This window comes from Pelobates fuscus, chromosome 13 (genome assembly GCF_036172605.1).
Source record: "Pelobates fuscus isolate aPelFus1 chromosome 13, aPelFus1.pri, whole genome shotgun sequence".
Taxonomy (NCBI): Eukaryota; Metazoa; Chordata; class Amphibia; order Anura; family Pelobatidae; genus Pelobates; species Pelobates fuscus.
The window spans coordinates 10,699,432-10,711,477 of NC_086329.1; the positions used below are offsets into that span (position 1 = coordinate 10,699,432).

General features: G+C 47.4%; 1 protein-coding gene across 1 annotated transcript in view; it reads left to right on the forward strand.

Moving 5' to 3' along the window:
* LRRC9 (leucine rich repeat containing 9) overlaps positions 1-12,046 on the forward strand; it is a 94,953-nt gene that overhangs the window by 63,232 nt on the left and 19,675 nt on the right. Inside the window, exons 25-27 of the mRNA XM_063439500.1 lie at positions 8,790-8,898; positions 10,254-10,390; positions 11,390-11,526. Coding sequence (XP_063295570.1) covers positions 8,790-8,898; positions 10,254-10,390; positions 11,390-11,526 — 383 coding nt within the window. The remainder of the gene's footprint in view (positions 1-8,789; positions 8,899-10,253; positions 10,391-11,389; positions 11,527-12,046) is intronic.

Here is a 12,046-nt window from a genome sequence, read left to right on the forward strand (position 1 = left end):
CTGTCTTGTCAGAGAAAATGCAGTGTTTACATTACAGCCTAGGGATATCTCCACTGGCCACTCCTCAGATGGCTACTAGAGGTGCTTCCTGAGGCAGTGCTGCACAGTGTTACTGACATTCAATGTCTCCTCCCTCTGCATGGGGAAACTGAACTGTATCTATAAGAGGAGATGCATATTGGCCAGGGCTGTGTTGGGCTTGTGCTGGCTGTGCCTCCTTGACAGTCTCCGCCAGTCTAATAAGAAAGCACTGTGATTGGCTCAGACCACCACCTCTGATGTCAACCAAGCAGCAGTTCTAGGCCCAGCCAGCAGCAGCAGACTGCAATAAAGATAAGATGTTTCTATATTTAGAGGGGCCAGGGGGGCTAGATGGTGTTTTAACACTATAGGGTCAGGAATACATTTGTATTGTGCTCCTTTAATTCACTAGAACTTGTAATTCAATGAATATAACCTGAGAGTTATTTACTAAAGCCTGTATTATCACATTTTCTAAGTCGATTTTAAATTGTAGACCAAATTTGCTGAACTGTAAAATTATCAGCTATAGTTTTATTTTTGACAATTCATACTTTAGTGAATGATCCTGGCCGTGCAGGGGTTGTCAGGTGCTTGGGATTTCCCTATATAATTTATTTTATGCAACATAGGCTTAGAGAAGTAATCGCATACTTTAAATGATTGTATTCAGCTCCAAAACTCTACAGAGGCTATATAGTCTGATACCTATATCCAGGCCCGGACTGGTCATCGGGCACACTGGGCAAATGCCCGGTGGGCCCGGTGGCCATGGGCCGAGGCCCGCAGGGGAGGTCACAGGACATCCCCTGCCGTTCTATGCAGGGCCGGCACTATCCGAGCGCCGGCCCCGCTGTGTGCCTTCAGGGCCGCCATCAGGGCATGACAACCGCAACGGTTGTCATGGGCCCGGCGGTCCTGGGGGGCCCGGACTGCTCAGGTCGTCCGGGCCCCACATTCAGTGGGAACATACCGGGTCGCAGGGGGCCCTGCGACCCGGTATGTTCCCACTGGGCCAGCCTCTTCTCCTGGGGGGCCCAGCAGCCGGTCACCTCAGGGCCCCCCAGAGGCTGGCCCTGCTGACACCCGGCGGGCGCGCGAGGGAGCACTCTCCTCTGAGTGCTTCCTCTTCAGCTCCCTCGCGCACCGTACTGATGCCGGAGCCGGAAGATGACGTCATCTTCCGGCTCCGGCATCAGTACGCGGCGCGCGAGGGAGCTGAAGAGGAAGCACTCAGAGGAGAGTGCTCCCTCGCGCGCCCGCCGGGTGTCAGGAAATTTGAGTGAGTGGGGGTGGGGGTGGGGGGGAGAGGGAAGGGAGGAAATTTGAGGGAGGGGGAGGGAGGAAATATGAATGAGTGGGGGGGAGAGGGAGGAAATTTGAGGGAGGGGGGGATTTGAATGAGTGGGGGGGAGAGGGAAGGGAGGAAATTTGAGGGGGGGAGGGAGGAAATATGAATGGGGGGAGGGAGGAAATATGAATGAGTGGGGGGGAAAGGGAGGAAATTGGGGGGGAGGGAGAGGTAGGAATTTGAGGGGGGAGAGGAAGGGAGGAAATTTGAGGGAGGGGGAGAGGAAGGGAGGACATTTATGGGGGGGAGAGGAAGGGAGGACATTTATGGGGGGGAGAGGAAGGGAGGACATTTATGGGGGGGAGAGGAAGGGAGGACATTTATGGGGGGAGAGGAAGGGAGGACATTTGAGGGGGGGAGAGGAAGGGAGGACATTTGAGGGGGGAGAGGAAGGGCGGACATTTGAGGGGGGGAGAGGAAGGGAGGACATTTGAGGGGGGGAGAGGAAGGGGGGACATTTGAGGGGGGAGAGGAAGGGAGGACATTTGAGGGGGGAGAGGAAGGGAGGACATTTGAGGGGGGGAGAGGAAGGGAGGACATTTGAGGGGGGGAGAGGAAGGGAGGACATTTGAGGGGGGAGAGGAAGGGAGGACATTTGAGGGGGGAGAGGAAGGTAGGAAATTTGGGGGGGGAGAGGAAGGAAATTTGAGGGAGGGGAGGGAGAGGTAGGAATTTGAGGGGGGAGAGGAAGGGAGGAAATTTCAGGGGGGGAGAGGAAGGGAGGAAATTTGAGGGAGGGGGAGAGGAAGGGAGGACATTTGAGGGGGGAGAGGAAGGGAGGACATTTGAGGGGGGAGAGGAAGGGAGAGGAAGGGAGGACATTTGAGGGGGGGAGAGGAAGGGAGGAAATTTGAGGGGGGGAGGGAGGAAATTTGAGGGGGGGAGGAAGGAAATTTGAGGGAGGGGGGAGAGGAAGGAAATTTGAGGGAGGGGGGAGAGGAAGGAAATTTGAGGGAGGGAGAAGGAAGGAAATTGGAGGGGGGGGAGAAGGAAGGAAATTGGAGGGGGGAGAAGGAAGGAAATTGGAGGGGGGAAGAAGAAGGAAATTGGAGGGGGTAGGGGGAGAGATTGACATCCATCACACACACAATGCACCCCTTGCACACAGAAAAACACACAATGCATTACACACAGACACACATACACAAGCAATGCATCCCTTACACACAGCAACACACAATGCACCCCTTCCACACACTCAGAGCATCCCTTACAGACACACACACTGCATCCCATACATACACAAATTCACCTTGCAGCCCTTACACATACAAACACAGATTCACACAATGCATTCCTTACACACATCAGGACATCCCCCCACACACCCCTGTGAACAAACTCATTCGTGGAACATGAAGGTGGACCCTGGGACCCAGACCTTGAGCTGTGTAAAGGGCCCTCAAAAAATGGAGCTGCTTCCCGTTCTCCCAGAGCATTGATTTTTGTGTCCACAGTTACAAACCCCTTCTAGAGAGCCTGTTCTACACCAGACCAGTGGAGCCAGACGGCAGCTGAAGCCCATCATCATCCTCATCTGCAGGGCTGGCGCTACCATTAAGGCGGACTAGGCAGCCGCCTAGGGCGCCCCTTGGGAAGGGGCGCCGCCAGGAGCGCCGGCCCCCCTAATGCTGCAGCCGCCCGAGCGCTCTGCAGAGAGCCTCAGGCAGCTGCAGCTTCGCCCGGGCTGGTGCGTCCGTGAGGGCGCACCGCCCGGGCGCAGCATGAAGAGAGGAGCTGACAGGAGGGAAGCGCTCAGCGCTCCCTCCTGTCACTCCCTCACTGTAGCGTGGCCGAGCCCTGTATGATCCGCCGGTACAGGGAGCATTTGTCTCCTGTACCCGGACGGACTAACAGGAAGTGAACACTGAGTGTTCACTTCCTTTTAGTCCGGCCGGGTACAGGAAACAAATGCTCCCTGTACCCGCGGACAGTACAGAGCTCGGCCACGCTACAACATAGGTAGGGGAGGGTGGGGGGAATAAAGGGGGGGGGGGAAGAAATAAATGGAGAGGGAGGGAGGGGGGGGGAATAAAGGGAGGGGAGAGAAATAAATGGAGAGGGAGGGAGGGGGGAAATAAATGGAGAGGGAGGGAGGGGGGAAATAAATGGAGAGGGAGGGAGGGGGGGGAAATAAATGGAGAGGGAGGGGGGGGAATAAATGGAGAGGGAGGGAGGGGGGAAATAAATGGAGAGGGAGGGGGGAGGAATAAATGGAGAGTGAGGGGGGGGAATAAATGGAGAGGGAGGGAGGGGGGGAAATAAATGGAGAGAGAGTGGGGGGGAGGAGAAATAAATGGAGAGGGAGGGAGGGGGGAAACAAATGGAGAGGGAGGGGGGGGAAACAAATGGAGAGGGAGGGGGGGGAATAAATGGAGAGGGAGGGGGGGGAAATAAATGGAGAGAGAGTGGGGGGGAGAGAAATAAATGGAGAAGGAGGGAGGGGGGAAATAAATGGAGAGGGAGGGGGGGGGAATAAATGGAGAGGGAGGGGGGGGAATAAATGGAGAGGGAGGGGGGGGGAAATAAATGGAGAGAGAGTGGGGGGGAGGAGAAATAAATGGAGAGGGAGGGAGGGGGGAGAAATAAATGGAGAGGGAGGGAGGGGGGGAAATAAATGGAGAGGGAGGGGGAGGAGAAATAAATGGAGAGAGTGGGGGGGAGGAGAAATAAACGGAGAGGGAGGGGGGGAGAAATAAATGGAGAGGGAGGGGGGAGAAATAAATGGACAGGGAGGGGGGGGGAATAAATGGACAGGGAGAATAAATGGACAGGGAGGGTGGGAATAAATGGACAGGGAGGGGGGGAATAAATGGACAGGGAGGGGGGGGGAATAAATGGACAGGGAGGGGGGGATAAGTGGACAGGGAGGGAGGGGAAGGGTGGACAGGGAGGGGGGGATACATGGACAGGGAGGGTGGGGGAATAAATGGACAGGCAGGGTGGGGGAATAAATTGAAAGGGAGGGGAAATAAATTGACAAGGTGGGGGGAAGTAATTGACAGGGAGTGGAATTGACGGGGTTAGGAGGGGGAATGAGAGTGGGGAGGGGAGAAGAGAGTGACAAGGGAGGGGGGAGAAGAGAGGGACACGCAGGGGAGAAGAGAGTGACAAGGGAGGGGGGAGAAGAGAGGGACAAGAGGGTGGAGAAGAGAGGGACAAGAGGGTGGAGAAGAGAGGGACAAGAGGGTGGAGAAGAGAGGGACAAGGGGGGAGAAGAGAGGGACAAGGGGGGAGAGAAGAGAGGGACAAGGGGGGGGAGAGAAGAGAGGGACAAGGGGGGGAGAGAAGAGAGGGACAAGGGGGGAGAGAGAAGAGAGTGACGAGAGGGGGAGAAGAGAGTGACAAGGGAGGAGGGAGAGATCGACGTCCATCACACACACACAATGCACCCCTTGCACACAGAAAAACACACAATGCATTACACACACAGACACACACACACAAGCAATTCAACCCTTACATACAATGCATCCCTTACACACACAGAAACACACAATGCATTCCTTACACACACTCAATGCACCCCTTACAGACGCACACACTGCATCCCGTACATACACAGAAACACACATTGCAGCCCTTACACATACAAACACAGATTCACACAATGCATTCCTTACACACATATCAGGACATCCCCTACTCCTGTGAACAAACTATTTGGTGGAACATGAAGGTGGACCCTGGGGCCCAGACCATGAGCTGTGTAAAGGGCCTTTAAAAAAATGGAGCTGCTTTCCGTTCTCCCAGAACACAAACAGCCTCCAGAGAGCCTGTTATACACTAGACGAGTGGAGCCAGACTGCAGCTAGAGCCCATCACCATCCTCATCTGATTGTAAGTAGGCAATCTAGTATATTATTCGTGGCACTAATCTCTAATTTACCTCACATTAAAGGGACACTTTAGTCCCCAGAACCACTGCAGCTTAATGTAGTGGTTCTGGTGTCTATAGCCTGTCCCTGCAGGCCTTTTAATGTAAACACGGCGGCACTGCAGCACTTGCGTTAGTTAACATGGGGCATTGTGATGTCATATGGGGGGGGGGGCGGCAAACTTTACTTTTGCCTAGGGCGGCAAAAATCCTTGCACCGGCCCTGCTCATCTGGTTGTAAGTAGGCAATCTAGTATATTATTCGTGGCACTAATCTTTAATTTACCTCACATTAAAGGGACACTATAGTCCCCAGAACCACTGCAGCTTAATGTAGTGGTTCTGGTGTCTATAGCCTGTCCCTGCAGGCCTTTTATTGTAAACACGGCGGCACTGCAGCACTGTGTTAGTTAACATGGCAGATCATATGGGTGGGGCACTGTGATGTCACATGGGGGGGCGGCAAACTTTACTTTTGCCTAGGGCGGCAAAAATCCTTGCACCGGCCCTGCAGACACTGCATCCCTGTGGGCGGACTCGGGGGGGGGGGGACTCGGTTGCAGGCGCCAGGGGGCCCAGACCTTGAGCTGTGTCAGGGGCCCCAAAATTTCTGATGGCAGCCCTGTGTGCCTTTATGGGCCGTGGGGAGATCAAAGATCTCCCTCACCGGACCATTTAAATAGACCTGCGGCTGGGGAGGGAGGGAGAGGACCCGGCAGAGTTTTATCTTGCAGCTCCGCCGGGTTCGTCTCGCGAGATCGGGAGCGTTGCCATGGCAACAACCAGATCTCGCGAGAATGAACTTTAGCCCGCAGGCTAGAGTTCACTCACCACTGGACCACCAGGGATCGTGTGCGAGTGCTGGTCCCCCCCCTCCCAGATACCACCATGCCTGTCCCCCCCTCCCAGGCTAAAGGTAAAAAGGGAGGGGGGAATTTAATGCCTGCTTAGTTTTTTTATTTGTTTATTTACCCCCCCCCCCTTAGTTTTTTTTATTTGTTTATTTACCCCCTAGTTTTATTATTTGTTTATTTACTCCCCTTATATTTTTATATTTGTCTATTTACCCCAACACACAACATTTACACTCAGCACTCTCACACTCAGCACTCTCACACTCAGCACTCTCACACTCAGCCCTCTCACACACATAATACACAGCACTTTCACACTCAGCACTCACACACATCACACACATCACCCACACACTCAGCACTCTCACACACATCACACACAGCACCCTCACACAAATCAATCACATACAGCACCCTCACACACACAGCACCCTCACACACACAGCACCCATAGCACCCTCACACACACAGCACCCACAGCACCCTCACACAGCACCCACAGCACCCACACACACATCACACCTCACACACACATACTGCACTCCTCACATACACAACACAACCCCCCCGATACACTGCATCACACACATACACAATATTTCCAAACAGATTTCTATTATATAGCACCCCTCACGCACACACTGCACCCCTAAACACATTACATTCCACACACACACTAGATCCTTTACCCAACTCTGGATCATCTACACACATACACACACTAGTCTAGATCCCTATATACACTGAATCCGTTATATACGCACACTCACTAGGTCTCCTATACACATTGTGGGTCCTTCAAAACCCACACTAGACTCCTATACATACAATATATATATATATATATATATATATATATACACACACACACACACACTCTGGATCCCCTATACACACACCAGATTCCTTGTAAGCAAACACATACCACACCCCTAAACACACACTCTCTACAAACACTACATCACCTATACACACACACACACACTATAGCCTGTATGCACACACTTGCTACATCCCCTATACACACATTCTTTACAGACCCTAGCCACATATGCATTACATTACACCGCAAACGCAACACGACTAAAACCGACCTTATTACACAATACCACACCACAATCAGCTCACTCTACACACACACAATCCCACAAGCAGGCTCCAAACACATGCACAATACTCTTTCCTGGCATTTTTGTCTCCTGGTATCCATTTATAAATACACCAGAGACAAGTTGCAAGGAAACACAGTGTAAGCATGTTATTAAATTTGCTTGCGCTGTGCAGAACAAACACAGGGCTTTTTTCTCATGCTAGAGCTCTTTAGCAGAGTTCTGCGCATGGTCTGCCCTGGAAGAGCATTGAACCAACATGCTCACTTTGAGAGGGGGCGTGTTTGTCATTAGTGATGACAAAACACACCCTCTCTGCCCCGCCCACTTCTTAGTGGGCCGCTGTGATAAAAAAATGCCGAATTTTTTCCCAGTTCGGCCCTGCCTATATCTAATCGTTTTTATAGTATGTGGCAAATTCAATTAATGGACATAATGATTTCATTTATGCTGATTGTGAATTTCACTGTATTGCGTATTACCTTCACTGACACATTCAAGGCTCATTAAGGGAAGATTACAAATTGTAGGAATTGGCATAGTAAAAGTACCTGGTGGTGGTAATGCCAATTGTTTCATAAAAGTGTGGCTAAAAGAAAAATGGAATCATAAGGTAATCCCACAGAAATATTCTTTGTATTTTGCTACAGTGAGTGAGAGCTCTGTGGACAGGTCAGCTCACTTTGCATTCTTCCAGCTGTGATCAAATTAGTTTGATTAACTTGGCTAAAAATATTTAGAACCCAAGTCATGCTTGAAAACTAGCTACAAAAAATATTTATATATTATATTATAAAATATACACATTTTATTTATTTGGTTTTTCTGATCAAACGCTTTGGAATCGTTGTAAAAACATGTATTTATTATTATTGTGTGAGGGGCAAATAAGGCTGTATAGGAAGTAAAATGGAAATAAGTCGGTTGAGGTGTGCCGGAACCGACGTCGTGGTAGGCCTGTAATAAAAGAGGGCCCACCCATGAGGTGTAATGAAAGTACAGATAGAGGGAGTGGAGGGTGGGGACATGCGAGTCGCTGGAAACGTACGGGACGGAGGAAGGTGAGTAGGGGGGTTTAAATAGGCATTTGTGCACCCTCTCTTCAAATACCCCTTATGTCTTACTTACGCCACCTATACCTACAACATGGGGATACAGTATCATTACAGTACCTAGAGGTGTACTTACAATCTGCATTGCAAGCATTTTAATATAATGCCATTATTGAATATCAATAAGGAATAACTACATTTTTTATCTCAAAATTTTCATGTCTACATTTTAAAAGTAAAAAGGAGATCTATTACCCTGGGATTGTGGTTTAAAGGGATGCTGTAGGCATAGTAACCAGTTCATCTAATTGATGTGGTTATTGATGACATCATATCTAATTTAAATATTTACAATTTTCCCTATTTTTTTTCCTCTTCCTTCATCTTCATCTCTCCTTCTTCTCCCCCAGTTTGCCATTTGTTTTTCTGTTTTGCGATATTTTTTTATTCTGTATCACTAATAAATTTCAATAAGAATGAAATCGCAAAAGTGTTTATTTATTACTATATATTTTTATGATCCAGATCTGTGTCACTTGTTCCAGCAGAGCAGTTTACAAATATTCATACAGTCAATTTAGAGAATAATAAACTTGAATCGTTCAGTGGATTAATTTTTCTTTCAAATATAAAGGTAAGATTCAATTTTATCTATTTTAACAATATATCTAGTAATTACTACTGAGCTATCTTAATTAAGACTTGAATGTGTTTTATTACACGGTTTAGTAAATATTCTGATCTTTTAAAATTCCCAGCAATACACAGTTTTAGTGAATAACCATTTCTAGTTTGAGACACCATTTTTGGGATTATATTCATTGTAGTCTAATAAGCCTAACCCAAGCACTTATTTAAGGGACACTCCAGACACCTAAAGCAGTTTAGCTTGCTGAGATGCTTTGGGTCTCAAAGGGTTGTCCTCTGAAGAAAAGAAAAATAAAATGCAAATTCACATAGAAAATGGCACTTGTTATGAAATGAACCTAGTTACACCCCTGGCTGTCAATCAGACACCCGGTCCAGTTACTTCCTGGTTCTTTAGTTCAGTAGAGATACACCCAAGAGGCAGCAGTTGCCTAGAGCATCTGCCTTGCAAATACTTCTCATTGCGCCGCATTGGGAAGTCTGTTATTGGATAGAAACAGAAAGTCTGGGCGGGGTTAGAAGGGGAGGTCTTGCAAAGGCTACAGACAAGAGATCTGCAGCTTTTGCAAGCTGCTTTTAGATATACCACAACAATGAAAAACTGCATAATTAAATGCCTGTTTTCATTAGGGGTATATATACTCAACAGTAATTTATTTATTTTTGTTTTGTATTTGTACAGTAAAGTGTCCATTTAATTATACAATGAAAAATATATTTTAAACATTATTGAATCCTTTCTATCCCAGACTGTTAATGACCAACTGGATACATACCCCCCCACTGATAGCAGAAAAATCAGGAGGCTATTTTGCATGTGCTGTTAAACACTGCGCTGCGCCAATCAACATCTCCTCAACAGAGATGCATTGAATAAATCCATCTCTATTGGGAACATTCAGCGCCTCCATACAGGGCTTGGAGACTCTGAACGCCAGCTCTGCAGACTTTCGGACTACAAAGCACTTCTTGTGACCGTTTGAGTGACAGCCACTAGAGGTGTTCCTAGACTGCAATGTAAACACTGCCTTTTCTCTGAAAAGGCATTGACTACATGGAAGAGCCTACAGGGACAGGCTGTAGACACCAGAACCAAGACATTACGTTGTAGTGGTTCTGGTGACTATAGTGTCCCTTTGAAGAAAATTGCTTTATTTCAACATTTTGGGATTCTGTATACTTTATATTTGGACAATTTCGATGTCATTTTAATGATGGGTGACATTTTCTCACTGTAACAAGTAATAACAAGTAGAGTTTAATTAAAACGTGATTTTCTGTTGAATGATCATTCTGTAGAAATCCTAATCGAAGACTTTTTTTTCTTCTTTTCTTATGTAGATCCTGTACCTTAACTATAACCACATTGAATCAATACTGCCAAGACAGAAATCTCAATATTTAACAAACCGGCAGATCCTTCACCAAACTGTCAATTCTAGTGGATATGGGAAGCAAGGAACATCAAGGGGAAACAAGTAACACATATAATATACTGTTTTAAATGTGTTCTCAGATATATATATATCGATTATTCTGGACAATATATAGCACATCTCACGTTAATTCAGTTAACTATGAAATGCTGCGAATCCATCAGGAACTTCCAGAATTCAGTCCACATTAGTGTCATGAGTGACTTGGAAAATTTTTCCAGTTTGACCTAACTTGACTGTGTATCTAGGTATACGTGAGTGCATAATTGTGTAATTATTTGTGTTGCGACTCGGTTTGATTGTGTGTCTGTGACTGTACGTGTCCATGTTTGTATGTGAGTGCATGTATGATTACATACCTATGTATGCATGAATGTCAAGGTGTATGTGTGGGGGAGGGTGGACAAAAAGGGTTAGAGGGTTAAGAAACAGACCAGAAGTAAAGGGGGATGAGAGACACACAAGAAGTGAATTGGTTTTAGAGACACACCAGTTCGAAGGGGAATTAGGCCATGAGATACACACACAAAGGTTCATAATTCGGGTGGGGGTGCCAACATTGATTCCACCTATCTACACCTCTGTAAGTAGTGGTAAGTCCTCCCTGTTTTACAATGCCTTAGTTCAGTTTGTTGTTATTCTAAAATGTATTTTATTTGCCCATTCAGCTATCAAATGTCCTCAAGCATTCTGCTTATGGATATCAAAACAACAGAGGGTCAGACCTCATTTGGGAAAAAATGAATATATTGTTTTTGAGCAGATCCTCTCTCTATCTGTGCCAACCCCTGTCTCAGTACCAGCCCTTCAGTCTACATCCATATTTCCAAACCCTTTCTCCCTCCCTATGTCTAAATCCACCACCTCACCTGTAGTCACAGCGTTGGTACTTTAGCATACATTTTTAAATTGCAACAATTTGGAATTTCGTGAATCAATCACTGATTGGTAGCAGAAACAAGTATCAAGCTATGTTGTATTGAACATCACCAGAACATTTCAGTTTAAAATACAGTTTTACTGTTTGTTGTGCTACTCCAGGGATCCTTTGTTCAGCGAACCTCTGACACCAATAATGCAAAGTTTAGAAGTGCTTCATCTGGGCTACAACGGGATCAGCAACTTGCCACAACTACAGCTAAACCGGTTAACCCATCTGAAATCGCTATATTTACAGGGTAAGCTCTGAGTTAGGTAACTCGTCATACGTTTACTTTGTTTTACATTTGGCAAAAAGTATTATTATGAGAGCTAGAGGAAATTAGTTACCTCTTGTAACGGATCGACGGGCACCCCGACTGGGTACCTCCGTTGAAGGATGCTCCTAGCACTTCCTGAGGACTCCAAGCACTGCAGCAGACACCACAACCACCGAACCGGAGAAACATATAAATTCTCTCAAGCATATGAATGCTGTATACAGCCGAATAGGAAAAACCATGCGAATAGGTTTACACTCCTAGCAGTCAAACTGGAACAGCATACAATAAATCCTCCCCCAATAATGAGACAACACTTCACTTTGAGGGTTAAGCAGGAACTGACTGTACTGGCACATACAGCCTCTTTTATTCCTGTAACGGACCGTTTCAGCATAAAAGGGAAAAATCCGTTTAGGCGATAATCCCCTTTTCCATAGACAGGCACAGCTACTGCAGAACACCAAACTCCCGATCTGGATACGAAATAACACTCCGA